General features: G+C 33.6%; 1 protein-coding gene across 4 annotated transcripts in view; it reads left to right on the forward strand.

Moving 5' to 3' along the window:
- The window catches only part of Trc (Serine/threonine-protein kinase tricornered), a 122,792-nt gene that overhangs the window by 55,990 nt on the left and 46,848 nt on the right, over positions 1-19,954 (forward strand). The window contains exons 1-2 of one of the 4 annotated variants that reach the window (XM_070298038.1): positions 2,096-3,052; positions 6,892-7,334. The exons of 2 other annotated variants lie outside the window; for them this stretch is intronic. In XM_070298038.1, coding sequence (XP_070154139.1) covers positions 7,247-7,334 — 88 coding nt within the window. In that variant the 5' untranslated portion in view covers positions 2,096-3,052; positions 6,892-7,246. Of the gene's footprint in view, positions 1-2,095; positions 3,053-6,891; positions 7,335-19,954 lie in introns of those variants that run through there. One more of the 4 variants, XM_070298037.1, reaches the window with a different exon arrangement.

A 19,954-nucleotide genomic window follows, 5' to 3' on the forward strand; every position in this document is an offset into this window, starting at 1 on the left:
TAACGAGAATAATCGACATTTATTTGTGTCATCGCGTATAATATTACACGCATACACGCGATCGTAGCATTCTATATAAATTATCGTGCGACCGATGTATGTATTGTATGTGAATACTATTTATATGAGGGCGTATATATTATATATAGAGTGTTCCGGAATTGTCGCCTGCAATTTATATATTTTTCGATAAACACTTGTAAGATTGACGCAGAAATAATTATTATTTTCATATATATATATATATAATTTTTTTTAATCAGTTTATTAATCTTCAACAAAATGACGAATATATATAGCAAAGTCCATTAAAAAAAATTGATTGGAATTATTAATCAACCCTTTGTTCAATTTTTTATATTAATTCTTTATTTTATATTTTTTTAATTAAATGATATACATTCTTATAACAAAAAAAAAAAAAAAAAAAAAAAAAAAAAAATCAATAATAAAATTTGAAATAATTTATTGAGAGAAATTTGAAATTTTAATAATTTTTCTAAAACCGTTAACGCGATATTTCCAACCGTTCGATTTTTCCGTTCATTTGTAATTCAATGACTATTATCATTTAATGCGACAATGATTATTCATATTGATAATGAGATCCATCATCCTCTCCTTGTTCTTAGTTGAGAGGAATGGCGATGATTCTGGGACACCCTGTTTGTGTATACGTATAAAGTATACCGCTCATGCTTTCGTGCGAGGTACAGTTAGTCAACACACGCGTGCAACTTTATATCGATGATGACGTCACCACGGCCGTCGATTGGGGCCAAGCGAACTGAACTCATTGTCAGCCACATCGTTGGCTCGCCCCCCCTTTGCCACGCGGTTGCGAATTAATAATTGTTATATTTTTTTGTCCTCCACCGTCGTCAGTGAAACACGCTGATAGGAAGTGTCTTATCGAACGCGATCTATGGAGATGACGTATTTTTAAATCCTCTCCCTTGTAATAATGATATTAAATTCGACTATCAAATTACGTATATAATTCTATAAAGCCATATATAATTACATCTCTTTAAGAACATCGAGGGAGATATGCTATTAATATTCTATGATTACATATATGCAATTATAAATGAGGGATAAATATTACTGCGACGTTTTGATATATAAAATTATTGCTAGGAATTAAGTATTCTTTAATTATCTTAATCTGATTAAATATGCAGGCGAACCAATATTCGCGTGCATAAATGTATAAAAATAAATTAACATGCCAGAATATATTTTAATTAATTAAAATATTTAATACTGTATTATATTAATAGTGGTATTCGATATCCAGATGTTAGAGAATTGTCGTACCGATTTTTGATTAATAATTTCGTTAGAGTACAACTTGGAGATGCTATTCGTGCGTCTAGTTTAATGCAACGTCAGTAACTGAAATCGCAATTTTGTAGAAAAACCGAGCGGAAAGTTGAGCGAGCGTACGAATTCATCCGAGTGTGCCTCCATCCGCGTGTAGGTAGCACAAATTTCGTTTTGGTAGCGCTCATTCCGGCACTCGGCTTCCGGTTAACGATCCGACTGTGTTGTTGGAATCGTGCCAGGAAAAGCAAAATAAACGTCTCGGTAATCGCGGAATCTTCTATCGACCTTGATACGGGAGGATTAAGAAAACATTCGAAACCATGATATCGTATTATCGGCGCGAATGCATCCTTGGCCAACAAACCCGCAATCGCGCTGAAGTAAAGTAGAAACTAAAAATACGAATAGTAATTTCGATCGATCTTGTCAAAGTGCAGAAGTACGTAAATTTTTATGAGCAGAGATAACGCGAATTTTCGACTAACTCAATGTTTTCACAAGACATTGATATATTTATTTTAACATTATGTCAGAAAATGAGAAACAGCATTTGACATAATCCTATTTTTAATTTTCTATTATCTGTGCATGATTATATTTAAAAATCAATAAATTTACTCGTTTCGACCTAACGTTTTGTGTCAATTAATAATAAAGCTTCCTATATTTTCTCGATGCGTGACGTTAATAGGTCAAATAGATATGATATAAATCAAATTAAATTAGAATAAATAAAATTATATTTACGTTAAATAGAAATAAAATTAAATTAAATTTCAAATCGATTTAAATTATAATAAGATTGATAAAATATATTTGGCGCAAAATCTCATTTCATATTTATCATATTTTTCAAAAAAAAAGAGCCGATTCGTGTCAGTATTACACTGGCCAAACAGCCAGTTTCCTTTCTTAAGAATTAATGACTATTAAATATGCGCGATTCATATGTACCTCCGCGTCGAGCGCTGTCACTCGTACGTTCGCTCATACGCATGTATGGCGCACCTGTGGACACACATACACAGACATACGACCACGTACTCTTACGTCCATTTTCTACTCGTAAAGACGAAGTCGTGCGTGAGCAATAAAAGTCGTCCCCCGACATCCTACTACACACGAATCCTCTCCACTCGCACTAGCGTCAACCAGTCAGTCACTTAGTCAGTCAGCTCGAGCACGCGCGACCAGTTCGTAACTTGATTCGCGCGTATAAATCGCTCCGATTAATATCCAATATTGAGATCGATGTAATCTGAACTTGGATTAAAATAATCTCGACATTTAGTCGCGAACGATCAGCCCAAATTGCATTTTTTTTTTTTTTTTATAACCGTGGAAATTAACTTCACCAAAATTTATATCCAAGTTCCAGACACCATGTTTCTCAGTGTGGGTCTTGTATGTGAGCGATTTGTATACACGGTGGCGGGCGTAAATTCATCGTAAAAGTTTCAATCCCTTCGGAGGAAGAATCTCTTAACTAGTCCCTTCGAACTTTCGCGTTTATTTCGTTTAAAATAAGCGATATACGCGATAGAATTGGAGTTGCAATTCAAGCGCGACGGTGTCAAACTACGAAAAACAGTGATAAAATTTTATGTTAATTTTGACAAAATTAAGAATGGTACTTGTTTCAAAAAATTTAATACATTTTAATTAACAGTAAAAAATACATTGGAAAGTCATTTGTTTTCGGGCCACAACAAGCGATAGATGGGTATTTCGTGTAACGAAGTGTTTAAAAAAAGAGAGAAAGTTAAAATCTTGTCAAAGTTCTCGATAGCCTGTTGATTGCTTCGCTATCATTCCACGGATACATACAGATATATACGTATAGTATGTCTCGCACGCTAGAGCGAGTGAAGTTTGAATCGCACATTTTTACACATGACTGCTCTCGTGCACACGTTACATCGAGAGGAAGGAAGTCGGCGCGCGTGCAACGAGATTCGAATTAAGCCAACTCGCAACTTGATACAATATATTGTGCAATATTTGACATTGTACGATTTGTGCAGCACTTTATTATTCAGCGGAAGATTGCAACTAGAAATTTTTAAGTAATTAAGAGGACTTAACTATTATCGAAGAAATAATTTTTGTAGCGAATATTGAAAAGTATTTAGAGAATTTGTAAGGTGTTCTACAATAATTAAAAAGAATTTAATTTTTATCGTAAATAATGAAATTAATATCGCCATATTACTTGATGTTTCGTAATATTGATATTGAAAGATTGCGATATATCGAAGCGATATTAGAGAACTTGATTATCATTATGCAAACTACTTTTATTGGCACGTACCAGAAAATTATCATGCACTTGACATGGCACTAATATTAGTCACTTAAAACTAACATTGAAAATTATTAGCGAGTATATATTATAATATTATAATTTTAAGTAAAAAATTATAATTTTCGCCTCTCGCACTGTAATAATATTTATAATTATTTATTAATATTGAAAGTAATATATATCAAAAAAATTAAAAATAGCAATCATTATTGCACTTGAGATATTTTATTAAAGGAAATTCATATTGCGCAATGTTCTTCTTCTTTTTTTTTTTTTTTTTTCGTAGACTTATGTTAAGACGACAAAATGAGTTTTTGCAATCGTAAAATTGCTGTGCAAAAAATTAAGAGAGACGAGAAATCGATGACAACAGTATTGCGCAACGTTGAGTGATATGCTGCTTGAGGTGGATTACATTTTATATTCCACCTCGTTGATTTTGCAAGGATGCTTTGGCGTCTGAAATGCTGTGACATTTAAATGCCTGCCGTTTGAAATTATTCGGCAACTAGGAATCCCTCAGTTCTTTTTCGCGCTGATTGTAATCTAACGATTTTAATCTACTATTACCATACAACGGAAAAATTCATTCACTCGATGGCTTTGTGCATAATTCTATAACCGGAAATCTGACTGTTAAATATATTGTCGTTATTTAATATTTTTTAGCAAGTTGCAAAGAATGTAATGTTTTTATATATATTGCCAACTTTTATCATCGTTAAATAAAAATTCGAATAAGTATATGATTTAAATAATGGCAGGATATAAAAATTTATCCGACATATAATATACGCGTAAAACTTGCCAAAGAAATGAATTCTTGAAAATTTATTCGTGCAAGTTAAAAATGACAAGTGTGATAAAAGTTCATTTAATCGTCACACTTAGTGTTTAAATATATAGTTAACTGTGTTAAATAGCAAGTTATGTTAATTTTATCTATAAAAAGTCGACGTATCGATTTCGTCTTCTTTTTTTCAAGAAAAAATTTTTGATGCTAACAAAAAAAATTTTTTTTTTCAAATAAACATATAATCAGACAAAATGAGAGAAATTATGAAGAAAAGAAAATAAAATAATTAAGATTATTTTGAGTTTTATTATTAAGTGTAACTAGGATTATCAATAGATATCTAGCAATCACGCGAGTTAGTTTAATGTAAAATTAGCTTAATATCTAATATGCTATAGAAAATATACGTATATCGATAACGTCTGATAGAGACAAGATTTTTTTTTTTTTTTTTTTTTTTTTTTTTTTTTTTTTTTTTTTTAATAAAAGCGTTAATGCCACTTTTTTTATATTTGTCAAGCTATAGACGAGAAGCAGAAATTATAATTACTTTTGTTATCGCTGTGTGACGACAATATGTATTTATCGCAATGTTCAACGCGTTTCCGTACATACGTTTATCATTTTTTTGCATTTATTCTTTTTTACTTCTTTCCTTGCACAGATAACCCAAGTACAAAAATAAATGACATCTGATATAATAAATAACATACAAGGATAAGACAAGTCTAACATAATTCTTTTCTTAAATGAATAAAAGTTGTATCATCTGTTTTTTCTTTTAATAAACAAATTAAAATAATTTAAAGCTCGGAGAATATAAAAATGCAATTTTGATGCTAAGAAAAACTCGATCAAATTCTATTTCGATAGCATATATATATAATTGAAAAATTTGAAGTACATTCTTTTTATTTAACTCTTACATTGCAGAGCCATTTTGACCATTCAGCTTTTGAGATATATTAACTGGAGTATGTTTAATAAAATTTTACAATGTTTTACATTGCTATTTATATTGTTGATTATCAAACACAATATGTATAATCCCCACAATAAGCGTGATTTCCTTTTATATATATATATATATCGCTATATATGTGTATATTTGCTTGATTCGCGGTTTTATCATTTTAAAATAAAGATCATCACATGATATTGTTATTGAACCAGATATTTCCTTTATATACAAGTATACATATCTGGATAAATTTATATAATTGCGTGTAAAAGCCAGTTGAGATTACTATCGCTTGTTAGAAACATTTGCGAAATAAACACGAAAATTGCCAAGCACATAAATCCAAGAATTATAACAGATTAAATATCAAAGAAAAAAATTAGATTTTATTATCAGTTTACATACACATTCTATGTTTAGTTTATAAAAATTTTGTAAATTTTTATAAACTAAAAAAATTGATTTATGTTCTTGCTAAAAAAAAAAAAAAAAAAGGCGATTTGAGATTTATTGCCCGACGTAAGCCTCGCAAAACTTTATATACGAAGTTTCGAAAATTACGAGTTTATCTGACAGGTGGTCGCACAATTTAAACAGTTTGGGATATATGGCCTCTCGTACGACAGTGTAAGAACACAACGATCACCGCGAGCTCGTCGGACGAGAAAATTGTGGGTATACGCATAATTTGGTGTTTTTTCAGCTTGGTTAAAGAGGACGGACCGCATGTATGAACATCGTTATAAATGACGGCACGCGATATGCCTGTGCACGCGTGCGCATAAGTGACATATTTTCCATGACATAACGTGCGACTAGTAGGCTCGTGTCACGGATGGAACCAGGTTTAATAAAGAGTCAAGGATTACAATTAATTGCATATATGTGCCGATTCGATGTGCTCGCTCTAGCTCACTTGCTCGTTTCTTATTGACCGGTGTATATACTTTAGAGTTTCACTTTGGGAATCATTCTCGATGATAAAAATTAAAGACTTGAGAATTATTGAGAAGAGAGAGTTTGCCGCAAAAGATAGCGATGAACAATAGCGATTATATTTTTAAGAAAGTTTAAAACCTTAAGAATAGTGTATTATTAAAATGGAAAATGTTATATCAGATATAAAAAATTATAATATTGTTTAAGAAGCAAATTAAACAGTGAAAATAATTATGTATTAATTTCCACACACATACATGTGTGTGAGATACTTGTAATAAAATGTATATATATTCTTTTTCTAATTGTACTCGATAAGGCTTGTGATACTTTCATCTTTAAGAGCAATTCTTGATAGTGAACTCAACAGTAAAATCTAAAGTAAAACTAAGAACAAGGTTTCTTCACTCCCTCATTTTTGTATCTCCATTTATTTTTAATTTTATATCTCCCATACAAGATTTAAATGGATTTTCTTGAAAAATTTGAAAGAGAAACATATTTTTGATGGAGTTTAAATTCTTAAATAAACATCTGAAAATCTTGTTATTTATGCTCTAGAGCATTCGAAGATCGATAATATGACATAGACAAACATGGTACGCATAACGACAGTAAACATTATCTGGTTGTTTGCGCGGCTAATGATCGGGTGAGAAAGTCGCAGAGTGATTCATCGGGATCGATATCGACAGTCTCGAAGTTTTGTGCCCGTAAGAAAATTATGGGCTCGCCTTGCCTACGCATCGTCGCGATCTCGCAAGTGCACCGCTCGGTGTGACATTTCACTGTGCGAATTCACGCGTGGGTTCAACGACACTCGTGACGCGCGACTGCATCGTGTTGGCGCGAGGCGCCAATCGAGGTGGGACGATCGTGGAAGAGGAGATCAGAGGTGATCGCTATCGTATTACCGATGTATAACTCCGAGCTCTTCAAGACCGTGTGGACGAAGGTAGGACGGATGTGCGGCTACATCACTTGCGCTAGATCCTACCTCTCAGGTCAGTACACATCGTCCGCGAAAAGTCGCCGAATCTTATACCCGTATTCATAGTCCGTCCTTGAGGAATAAGGATTCCTTGTTCCTCGTTCCACGTTTCATGAACTTTCCTTGACCGAACAAGGAATCTTATTGGCTCCCTTATCTCAAGGAAGGTCACGAGCTTCCTTGAGGAGTGGATGCGATCTTTTCAGCAGACGATACGCAGAATATAACCAAATATAACCTCCAAAAGTTAGTTTCGTTACATTTCAATCTGTGGTTTTGTGGTTATTTGTTATCGCGCTCTCAAACTGAAAGTGTATAAAGGAAAAAGGGATAATGGACAATGAATTTTTAAATGATTCTGACGATGGATTTGAAGACGAAAATCCAGAGAATCGGATTCTGTGGCGGATTCCGAAAAGATACATTCGCGATTGGGAAAATCCCGTGGAATTTTTTGAAGATACGAAAAAGTTTTCATATGTATTATATGAAATTAGTCGCAGGCAGCATAAAACGGTGCTGCCTCCAGTCGGTCGCTAAAAATCCCTAAAATATTCCTTCCTTCTGAAAGGGAGACTCGAGGTCCATCTATGAAACAAGATGGCCTTGCAGATTCAAGGAATCCTTCATGGAGGCTTCCTCCGTCCTTAAAATAAAGAAGAACTATGAATACGGATATTATACCCGTATTCATAGTCCGTCCTTGAGGAATAAGGATTCCTCGTTCCACGTTTCATGAACTTTCCTTGACCGAACAAGGAATCTTATTGGCTCCCTTATCTCAAGGAAGGTCACGAGCTTCCTTGAGGAGTGGATGCGACCTTTTCAGCAGACGATACGCAGAATATAACCAAATATAACCTCCAAAAGTTAGTTTCGTTACATTTCAATCTGTGGTTTTGTGGTTATTTGTTGTCGCGCTCTCAAACTGAAAGTATATAAAGGAAAAAGGGATATAATGGACAATGAATTTTTAAATGATTCTGACGATGGATTTGAAGACGAAAATCCAGAGAATCGGATTCTGTGGCGGATTCCGGAAAGATACATTCGCGATTGGGAAAATCCCGTGGAATTTTTTGAAGATACGAAAAAGTTTTCATATGTATTATATGAAATTAGTCGCAGGCAGCATAAAACGGTGCTGCCTCCAGTCGGTCGCTAAAAATCCCTAAAATATTCCTTCCTTCTGAAAGGGAGACTCGAGGTCCATCTATGACACAAGGTGGCCTTGCAGATTCAAGGAATCCTTCATGGAGGCTTCCTCCGTCCTTAAAATAAGGAAGGACTATGAATACGGGTATTAGTTTCGGATATCTTGTTTTCTAAAGTGAATGGATTCTATATGCGGACAATGAGAGATACAAATTTAACGTCATATGCAGAATATTAGATTAATCTTTCACTTCCTATCGTATTTATATTTGGTAGACCCTTTATCTTTTAACGTCCATTGTTTTATCGCATTTTCTCTAACTGTGTATTATTTACCGTTATACAAACTTTTTATTTCTTTTTTTCTTTTATATTCGCGCGAGAAATTTATGTGGGAACAACGAGAAATAATCTTCGGGAAACTATCGTAAAATATTTTATTTCATGCTTTGTTTTATACTTTATGTTTATTTTATTTTCCTATGTACAAACTCTTGTAATATCTTATATTCGATTATAATTGGAATTTATCTCTAGCCACAATCACATCTATAATTTCCCAGTGATATTTAATCAGTGACATTTGCACAATTTTGAAGATCTGATTTTCTTCGAAACAACGAAAATAAGAAAATTATTTTTATTCCCGTTAAAGATAAGAAGAGATAAAACGTAAATTTATGTATTGATATAAATGCTTTATCTTTCATATTTATACTTTGTATATCTTGTATGTTCAGCGCCACAAATATGACTTGATTTCGAGTTATTTATCCAATTTGAAATTTGCATTATCGTCTTTTGCTCGTTTTTATTATCAAACGTCCTCAATCTTGAGGATATTTAATGTTGAGATGATGTTGACAAATAACTATTTTAACATTATACACTATTATAATTATTTTTTAAATATTTCGTTAAGAATTAAAAAATAAAGTAGAAATTATCATTGCAACAAAAATACAGTATTTAAGTTGCCACCGTATATTTATCGATAATGGATGTTTCTCTCTCTCTCTCTCTCTCTCTCTCTCTCTCTCTCTCTCTCTCTCTCTCTCTCTCTCTCTCGAGAAAAGTTTATAAAATCCACTGAAAGAATCACACGATCGTATTTAGTATTAAACGTGTATCTCGCATATAGACTTTCCGTGGAAACTTCAAAGCAGAAAGTGATGATCCTCTCTCTCTCTCTCTCTTTCTCTGAAACATAATTCTGGTTGTTGACAAGTATTCATTGCGCAAACAAGAAGGGACCGACAAAGCGCGTTTGTCGCTCCTGTTTCCTCAACGCGAGCAGAGAAAGAAAAGGAGGGGGCCTGCTTGTTGTTTATTATAGAAAGTTTATTATAGAAAGTAAGCGGAAAAACTAGTGAAAGCAACCGAGGATAAATCTCGCCTTTAATATTTTCATTGGCATTGTTCTCGCGGGGGGCTTGAAATCGAGAAAAGGTGTGGCAATTTGCGATGATATTTAGCAAGATCGTTTACGATAATGCTCGTTCGATATCAGTATTGGATTTACAGATATCGAGACATATAAAGCGAATCTGTTAAATAGGATATTTGTGAATATTGAATACATCAAAGCTGGAAATTGAGAAGAATATACATTAATATATTATAATGCCGTAAAAAATACGATAATGTAGAATAATAAATAATAATACAGACACATAAAATATATAATATAATTACACAAAATCTTATACGACTCACTCTGGTAATTAATGATAATAAAATGTTCCTTTGCCAAGAAAGTATTAGAGCTACTTTATAATTAACATAAGCGCTTTTTCCGTTTTATGATTATTCTGACATTGCCTCCAACAAGTGAAATTCATCCCTTGGTCTCTCTCTCTCTCTCTCTCTCTCTCTCTCTCGAATATGCAAAAGAAACGCTATTTGCGTTATTTTTTGCGGAGAACGCAAACCGTCGATTATCGCGAAAACAATTTAGTACAGAACGAGAAAGACGGACGTTTAAGATAATGGTATCGTCGGCGTTTAGGATAATATTACCTTCGCGAAGACTTCTTGGCTACTATTTACAGGCACAAAACGTCGTCCAAAAGAGCTATCGCACAAAACTGATTATTTGTTGGCCGATATTATTCTTGATCTGTGATATCTTTTGATATTAGCTATTCCGCTGATATAGTTTGCATCATTGATAATATAATCAAATATACTCTAAAATTAATTTCAACATGGATAATGACCTCGTCATTTTAAATTGTCTGCTATATTCTTACATGCATCCTATTCGATTTTTAAAATTTGGATGAATTAAATATTTATTGCCAAAAAATAAATAATTATTTTTCGTTGCATTTTAAGAGCAGAGGATAATTAAAAATAAAAAAAATTGCATTAAAGAAGATATGATACGTAGAAAAATATTTTTCCCTCTTTCGTTTTTCTTTATATAATATAACTTTAGATGTACTTGACTACTAAATTTACCTATATATTTTATTTTAAGCAAGTCTATAAAACTGTACATACACACGAATAGTTTTTTTTTCTATTTTCCATTTATTTTCCAATTACTAGATCTAATCTCTGCAATCGCTATAGTCTATTGTCTTTTTACGCGCATTTCTGTTTTTGACACAAGACCTATTTATTCGTTTCGATTTCGCTTCGAGAAACGGACGCGATTATAGCGTCGATAGCGCGATTGCGTTGCGTAAACTCGCGGACGTTTTTTGCAATTGTAATTCACGGACTTGCACCTCGGGCACGTAGTTTGGATGTTTGCTCGCCGATAACGGTGCTAGACGATTCTAAATCGCTCGCCCGAACGGAATTACTGACTGGCGCGAAAAAGCTGCCGGAAAAAAAATCATCTGTTAATAACAAAGCGGTAATCACTACGCGGATGCACTTTCACTCTTTGCCGATAATGAGCTTTCCGTATTGATCCGCCCGTTTGATAAGAAATGCGTTTGTCCTCGAGTATAAATCTTGTATCGCTATCGCATCATTTTGATTAGATAGCTTCCTTTAGAATATCGATAGAATCGACCGGAAGTTGTTTCATAAATTCTCTGAAATTGATCTTTAGAATCGATTTTCCTCCTATTGAAATCTTATAAGATGTTATTTGTCGCTAAATGCTAACTTTTAATTGTGATTTAAAATGTTGAGTTTTTATTAAAATCGAAAAAGAAATTATTTATATCTTTGCGATTTATACCTTAATCGATTAAAACTATCTATTAATTATTTTTAATTTCTAATGTTGAATAAATTTATAACCCGTATTCATCAATATTTGCATTTGCGGAAAAAAGAATTATTAAGAATGAAAAAGAAAACTGAAAGAAAAATATTTGTATACATTAGTATCTTTTTTTAATATATATTATTTGATTAACAATAGAATGAAGAAGTTGCACGTGTATAAAATATTTATCGATTCATAAAAAATTGACAAAGAGAAAATCTCTAGATAAGAGTGAAAGTGAAGATGTCACGTTACCACAAGTATGGATATATTTAATATATAGTAACTGTGTTATATAAAACTATTTTTATCGATTGTAAGCGATAAAAGTGTTCTATTGTCAATTCGCTCTGGTCGTTGACTTTCGGCTCTATAGCGCGTACTTCCGCTAAATATTGTTCTTTGACGGAAGTCGACGTATATCTCGCGATGATGAATATCCTTTCAACAAACGAATAAAATGCCAGTGGAAAATAATATATAGAGAGAAATAGATGAAACGAGTCTTGTTCTCTTTTATTTTTTCGGCAGTAATCTATTCATATTCACGTTCACGTAGAATTAAAATAAACTCACAATCCATTAATATATTTTACAAGTTATTAATTATAGTAAATTTATAAATATATTTATGGAAGATACGAGCGAATCGTAGTTTAATAAAAATTAATTTAGTGCGAAAGTTTTAAATGTCATTTATGATTATGTTATTATAATCTTCACACACACACATACACATACATACAGTCTTTAAATACGTGAATTATAAAAGGAATTATAAAGCCATGCAATATATGACCAATAGAAAATACGTCGTTTAAATCCGTTCATCATTTTAGCCTGCGTCATTCCATTTTAAATTTAGAAACAAGCCAGAGATACAGATGAAAGGCGCAATTAATGAATCATCCGACGTACACGTGTACTAACGTATATGCATTATAATTAGTAATATCGATGATGAAAAGAGGCGAGGGAGAGAAAAAAAAATGGAGAGAGAGCTTGTTCACATTTCTCGTAGCATGTTTTAAACAAAAGCTCACGCGAGCGATCTAATCGGAACGAAAGCAATCGTTAGAATCGATACGCGCGGCCATGCATACCGATGATGGATCAGTGATACGATCAGATATATTGTCCGATCGCATACGCGCGCGCGCGCGCGCGCCACGTGCACATGTCACACATACTCGCGCGTAGTATGTGACGCATCGCGAGAACTCGACCACGCGCATTTCGAGAAACTGGGTTATAGCGGGTTCACCGAGCCCTCGACCTAGAACTCCTTTCCTTTTCGGCGCTTCCGGTCTGACATCCTCACGATCGATACGCTTGCCGCCGATTTTGCCAGATAGAATCTTGACCGAAATTCGCAATTCCGTAAGTAGCTTGTCAAATTCGTATTCGTTAGCAGAGTTGGATGTTCCTCCAATAATTTAGCGCGTCACATTGTTGGGAATTTTTTATTTTAATAATTTATATCGTATATAGATGAAATCTCTTATTATATCTATTTAAATATCTTATTTATATTATTTAAATTATTATTATCAAAGCGAAATTATATATTTGAATAACTGATTGCATACTTTTCGAGTATAAAAAATAATGGATATAAATAACACCTAATACGGATAATAATTGTAAATTTGCAAATCTAAATTCAAAAAAATACTTAATTTTTATTTCAAAATTTTGCAGAGACAAAATTGTTATCTAACACACTTTCACTTTCTTACTAAAACCGTTGATTATTAAAATATAAAATCTATGTAAAATGTAAATCTATGAAGGCACATTATGATTTAGATATTTTTTTTTTATGAAACTTTCATATATTTATAACATATTGAGAAAGAGAAGAGAGATTTTACCAATAATCGATTATCGCTTATTAACGCGTGTAAATTTACCTTAATTCTAAAATTAATATGATTGGTTATATTTTGCCGTAGTTAATAACAGAAAGGATTGTAACCGACAAATGTTAAGTCTGAGATATTTATTACAAATTTGTAATCAATATATATAAAACATGTATAAAAATTTAGAGCTTATTATATAATAGTATACATGTAGCAATATGAACAATCTAGACTTGAAATCAATTACGGCACGTATCAGCGCGTCCTACCATGAGACAGACATAAAGTATTTTCGTATAAATATGCATAAGTACGTAAGTCGTGTGTAAAACCCACGTAAAGAATATAAGCCGCTCTTTGCTTTTACTACGTTCTCAGAGTCATGCCGACTTGGAATCGTAGCTCACGTGATACACCCACGTGCCTTTTCAAAGATTCACGTACACGTAACTATACTTTGACGTTCCGCTTCTGTCAACTGCAAAAATACGCGAGCATGTTGTGTGTGTGTGTGTGTGTCGCGAAAGCATACACATACGGAATGTATATAGATCCTCCTGATCGATGTGCGTCACAAAGTTTCGCGCCTTACGTCAATACCGAAAAATATTGACGAGACATTTGTGCATTTTTATTTAGTCTAAAAATGAAATGTCATTAATGGACGAGGCGAAAGTTACGGCTAGTTTGATGTCCATTTTTTGGATCTTTTAGTTAGTTTTCAGTCGTTTTCTCACATTTTCTTAATTTTCATAGCATCAGGTATTTTAACAAAGTTAAATTGTTGATGAGATTCTTTTGGAATTAAATGAAATACAAAGTTACGTTATTGCATCTTTAAAATCTATTTCGTAAAAAATTTTTTAAAAATTGTAATTTTAATAAAATAATGAAATGAGAAAAATCTAGTTTTTTTTTTCCCCGTAGAAATTCATCGCGGAATTTTAGGCTTAAACCGCGTATTTCTGCTTTTTTTTCGTTTTACTTTACGATTTTATCGTCGCGTGAACCGTTGTAACACGGTCGTTTCTTCTTCATCCAAAAACCATTTAGACACACCGCAGCATTTTCCAGCAGAACCTTATTTTCGCTCTTAAATCTTGGTCCGCGGTACAAGCTGTCGGATTATCGCGCTCTGTGTATTCTGGCGTGCAAAACGTTCTCATCCTATCTGGCAGAATGCCCGTCGTCGCGCTGTCGAGGTGCTGGGTCCATCCACCGGATTTAGGTTCGCCACGCGAGAGATTCCGAGGATGATGATCGTTGAAACTGAGGGATGAGGAGAGAAATTAGGGACGAGATTGCAAAATCGTAACTACAATAGATCTGATATGCTTCCCATCGAGCATTTACGAATCTCTTAGGATAGGGGTTTGTTTTAATTGCAGGGATTGTGTTAACAATCACTACGTTAGATTTATACAGGGTATTAACTGATATTTCACGAAAAATGATGATTTTTTTCTAAAACTTATATTTCGATATCCTCCGATTTTAAAATATAAATTTAAATCATTAATTAAAAAGAATTATTTTAAACAATAATACATAATATAAAATTCTTTCTTATGTTATCGCGATATTAAGAATATAATTGAAGCAATACAATAATTATATCTCATTTTTTTTCTATAACGAGAATATATCTTTATAAACTACTGTGAAACAGTTTAAAAAAATATTTCGATATCGTAACAAACAATTAAAGCTTTTGTTGAATTTATCCTTCATAGAATTTATTTGTAGTAATTGAATTGCTCGCAAAATATATTGTTTTATAATATGTTATTCGTCTCCGTGATACGAGCTGCAATCTTTATACGATTATTTTTAATAAGTCACTGGCGCGTGAACGAAATAACGATTTTAAGAGCGCGCCGATTTATTATCCGTGCGGTTTTTTCATGAGAGAGCTTTTCACAAAAAGAGATATACAATAGTTAGCGAGAAAATAATTGCGAGCTTGTAGTGAAAGAGCTCTAGAATCAAGCCGATGTTTATTTCAATGGGCGCGCATAATCATTAGTGCGATATCGCGGCTTCTATCGTATATTTATGAACATTTCTTTATGTTCGATTTACCATTTCTACAACATGCGAATCATTGCAATGAAAACTGAATTGTCACATCAAGTGTCGTGTAATCACACCAAAATCTGGCACAATCAGATTTGCAATTTTTATTTATCAAAGAAATAGAGTAACGCGCATAAAAAAAATAGAGAGAGAGAGTCTTTTCTTTTTAAAATTTCTCTTCTTTATCGCGATATATGTACCTCGTGAGATAAAAGAAGAAAAGAAATACATCACTCTACGATGAGGTCGTAGTAAAGTAGCTTTCGCGGTTTTTCTCCGCAATTTCTTCACTTTTTTTCAACCTCTAATCTTTAATAGCTTCACATATATTATGATACAACACACACAAACACATATAAGTCTACATGACTCTTGCATCATTTCGCAAGTTCTCGGGTAAATATAGTCCAATGAAGGGAATAAACGATGAGAGAACGATAGACTTTGCGTGACTCACTTGTTTGACAAACACAAGCAGTTGAAAATACGCATCGTTGATTATACGATTTTTCAACAACTGTTTACTGTGATTTGATGGCATTGTGCTGCAAATCGAAAAAAGGAATAGATGCGTTGAAATGAAATTGTACTATATCTGTTAGAAACTCTTAAAATTATATTTTTTAATGAAGTATATATATATATATATATAATGTAAAAAGGAGGGAGGGAAAATTATAAGGATATCTTTTATTTATGTTGTTAATCGTTTTTCTTAAACAATGAAAAAAGAAGACATGAAAAACTTGATTAAAGTTTAAGAAAAATTTTTGGTATGCTAAGAACATTTAAAACTTTGGCGTTTGTAATGCTTTTTTAACTCTTTAATTTCTATTTGAAAAATTTTCCTTACGATTCGCTTGCGATTATGTATATTCATATAAGAATACGCTTTGTACCAATGCTTTGGAAAAATCTTTCTTTCACCGACTATCAAGGATAATAAATTAATCATGCTCTAAGAAAGGCTTTCTGACGTAACTGAAATATACATCGTATATTTTAATAATATAATAATGCAGAGCTGTCTAATTTATGACGACGCGCTAAACGAGCAATCGAGTAAGAAAGAAATGTAGAACGAAGTACTCGTCGTTAGGCAGCTCTGTATAATATTTAAATACAAGTCATTGCTTCTTTATTATTGCATTGCTCGATTTGATAAACATGGTTATTCTCAAATTATAAGAAAACCGCAACTTGATCAAACATCACATTTAAACTTGAATATCCGTGACGTTCTTTCACTTCTGGTCTCCCACTTTGGAATTATATTTTCAGATTACTCTCATTCGATAAAAGCGCGCGTTAAATGTACTCGAGTTTCCTAGTATCTCGAAAGTGTCGATCGGAACTAGTTACGAACCTTTTCGTAACTAGTTCCGATCGACTAACAAGTTGTTAATCATGAATCGAGGACTGTGTCAAACTTGGTCCTCACTCGTGGCCTCGTCTGTTCGCAAAATTACCCTATAACTTTCGACGAAGCGGACTGACAATATGCTGTCATATTTATGCATGTCCGCGTTTCGTGGTGTGTTACGTAGTTATCGCGGATACCCCGGACTCGAAATCTGGAACAGAGGGACGCGACCGCGACAAGCCACTCTTTTCTAACTCCTTTCTTTTCTTCGCTCGCTTTTCTTCTCTCCGAGTTATTCGTTCGCTCTGCTCTCGAATCTAGGCTGTTACCGTGGCAACACACAGGTACGAGACACTGAAGTCTCCACCGAAGGCCACCGGAAAGGAGAAGAAGGGAAAAGAACGGAAAGATTTCTCGTCCCTCGCTCTCTTAGCTATTTCTCGCTGCCCTTCTTTAGAGATCTCTTGCCCATCCTCTTTCTCCATCTCCTTCTCGTCCTCGTCCGATCAGATGTTCGAAAAAATCAATAAGACTCTCCCTGCCGACTCGTTCTGTCGACCTCTCTTTCCTCGAAACGGTCGTTTCTGTTTCGCTCTGTTGCTTTCTCTCTCGGCTCCGACACGACACTTTATTCGCGTCACATCGCCGAGAGGAGAGCAGCCACTACAATGAGAGGGAGCTACCGCGCGGAGATAAAGGAGGACAGGATGACTCAGGAGGGTTGAATGTACACGTGGAGCGCTTGGTTGAGGCCACCGAGTATCCGGCACAGCTGATCGCGCGTACATGTACTCGTGTCTCGAGCTGCTGCTCCTGCGCGACGCGACACGACTCGACGTCTCGAGGACAAGCATCGATCTTCCCGAGTCGAAACATTTCAAGACTCGGATGGTACGAGTCTTCCACGAGTTTCCCCTGATTATTTTTATATTTTTCTCCGAGCATCGCGAGATGACGTAGATACATCGCAATTGAAACGAGAGAATATAGGAAAGTCAGAGAAATTTTACCTCGATTTTATTTTAATTAACAAATTATTAAAAAAAAAAGGAGAAAAACTATATAAATTTGAAGAAGATTCTTGTATTTTTTATTTAACTTAAATATGTATACAGATAAATTATTTGATATATACTGCATCTTTTATGTTATGGAATTTTTTTCAACATTACTTAGATACCTTGAACTTGACAATGTGAAATGAAAATAGAATTAAGTGGTTTGACATTTCGATAAAGATAATCAAACAGTTTAAAAGTTCTGGTACAACATACTTATCTTTTATCTTCTAGCCGAACAATAGACTGTTTGTATTTCTAAGTATATTGAATTCTTTCAGAAACGGAATTCCCCTTTATAAATAGCAGGTATCGACGTGTGAGCCTAGAAAGTAGCAAATCGAATTAAAATTACAATACACGTCTTACAAAAATCTATGGTGCTATTAGATAAAGATATCCATTTTTTGGAGAGATCAAATGTTTTAACGGCCCAATCCAAAAACGATGAGCGTAATCTAACTTTAGATCCGTTTCATCTCCGTTCATGTCGTTCACCCCTCGCTTTACATTGTAATAAACGCGATTTTATGCAAGAGAATATAGGACTACTTATCGAGGACTTTAAAGCCGCGTTGGATATCGTGACTAGCTGAAAGAAACTCGTTATGTTCTCCGTCCGGTGCACGATAAAATTCCCCACCTTCGGGAACAAACAGTGCTTCGCGGTAGTCCTGGGTAGTTCGTAGCGGTTGTCTGGCGAACCGGTGCGATTAAATTCCCACGGGCAGCAATGGGAAAGAAGCTGCGCTCGACAATGACCGGTTACCGTTGTTTTACAAGGTGTCCTAGAAATGTGACGGGAAGCGATCGCATAGCTATTTCTTGCGAAATTTCGACCCCAGGTATTTCTTCTTAATAAAATACCTCTTAAATTGAAGATTTAAAGCCATTTGCGAACCAATCTTTCCAAGTATAAATAACGAAACATTGTGTTCATCGTTTTAATTCGAAATCTGAAATACTGAATTGTTGAAATTTAGAAAATTCTGTAGAAAATGATGACCCACTTTTTTTTTTTTTTTTTTTTTTTTTTTTTTTTTTTCCCCTAATAATTAGTTATAAATTTTGTGCGAGAAAGTAAAATTATGCGGAATAATTCTGAATTAGTGTCCATTTCGCACTTTTTGTTAGCGTGCAGTGAGAAAAGTGGATGCTCTAATTCTGAATACACACAGGTAGTTTTCTGTTTTTTTTTTGTTTTTTTTTTCCATTTAGCTCCGGACCTGTATTTACACAACTTGTACATATATTGTATATTCCGTCAAGCGTGTGTTGAATTCTGTTATTATCTCGTCGAGGTTTCTTTTTTTCATTCCACAGCAATTCTTTGTACGTTCAAAGGAATATAATTCCATAAACTCTGCCATACACTATCGTCTTCTGTTGTATTAACCGCTGCTATCAGCGCGATGACTTGCGTTATCGATATTATCGGTTCCGCGTTAGTCAGTTTCATACAATTATCTCAACTGTCGCCTAAAAGGAATATCCGATTTAAATTTACATAATTATAATTTGCTATAATATCGTATCTATAAAATGTGGCTAGAAAAATAGAATTAATAATATTTAATATTCTTTGAAAAATATTATAGGTATTATGCATTATGTATATACAATATTATTACAAATCAATACTTGAAGAATACAATTTTTATGATCGATGCCTTTTACAGAATGATTAAATTAATTTCCATTTATGTAACATATAGTGTATATATTTTTTAAATCAAGAAACGCCACAGCTTCTCAAAGTCCTAAACACGAGGCTCGACGAAAAAATATTGTAGCTTATCTATTATCTTAATTGCATTCTTATCCGATCTATTAATTGTATTAATGTTATATTTCCTTCTATCTCTTTTAGACGAGTAATATATTTCG

Source organism: Polyergus mexicanus, unplaced genomic scaffold, assembly GCF_030449975.1.
Source record: "Polyergus mexicanus isolate NDT 795.1 unplaced genomic scaffold, iyPolMexi1.0 SCAF_6, whole genome shotgun sequence".
Classification (NCBI taxonomy): domain Eukaryota; kingdom Metazoa; phylum Arthropoda; class Insecta; order Hymenoptera; family Formicidae; genus Polyergus; species Polyergus mexicanus.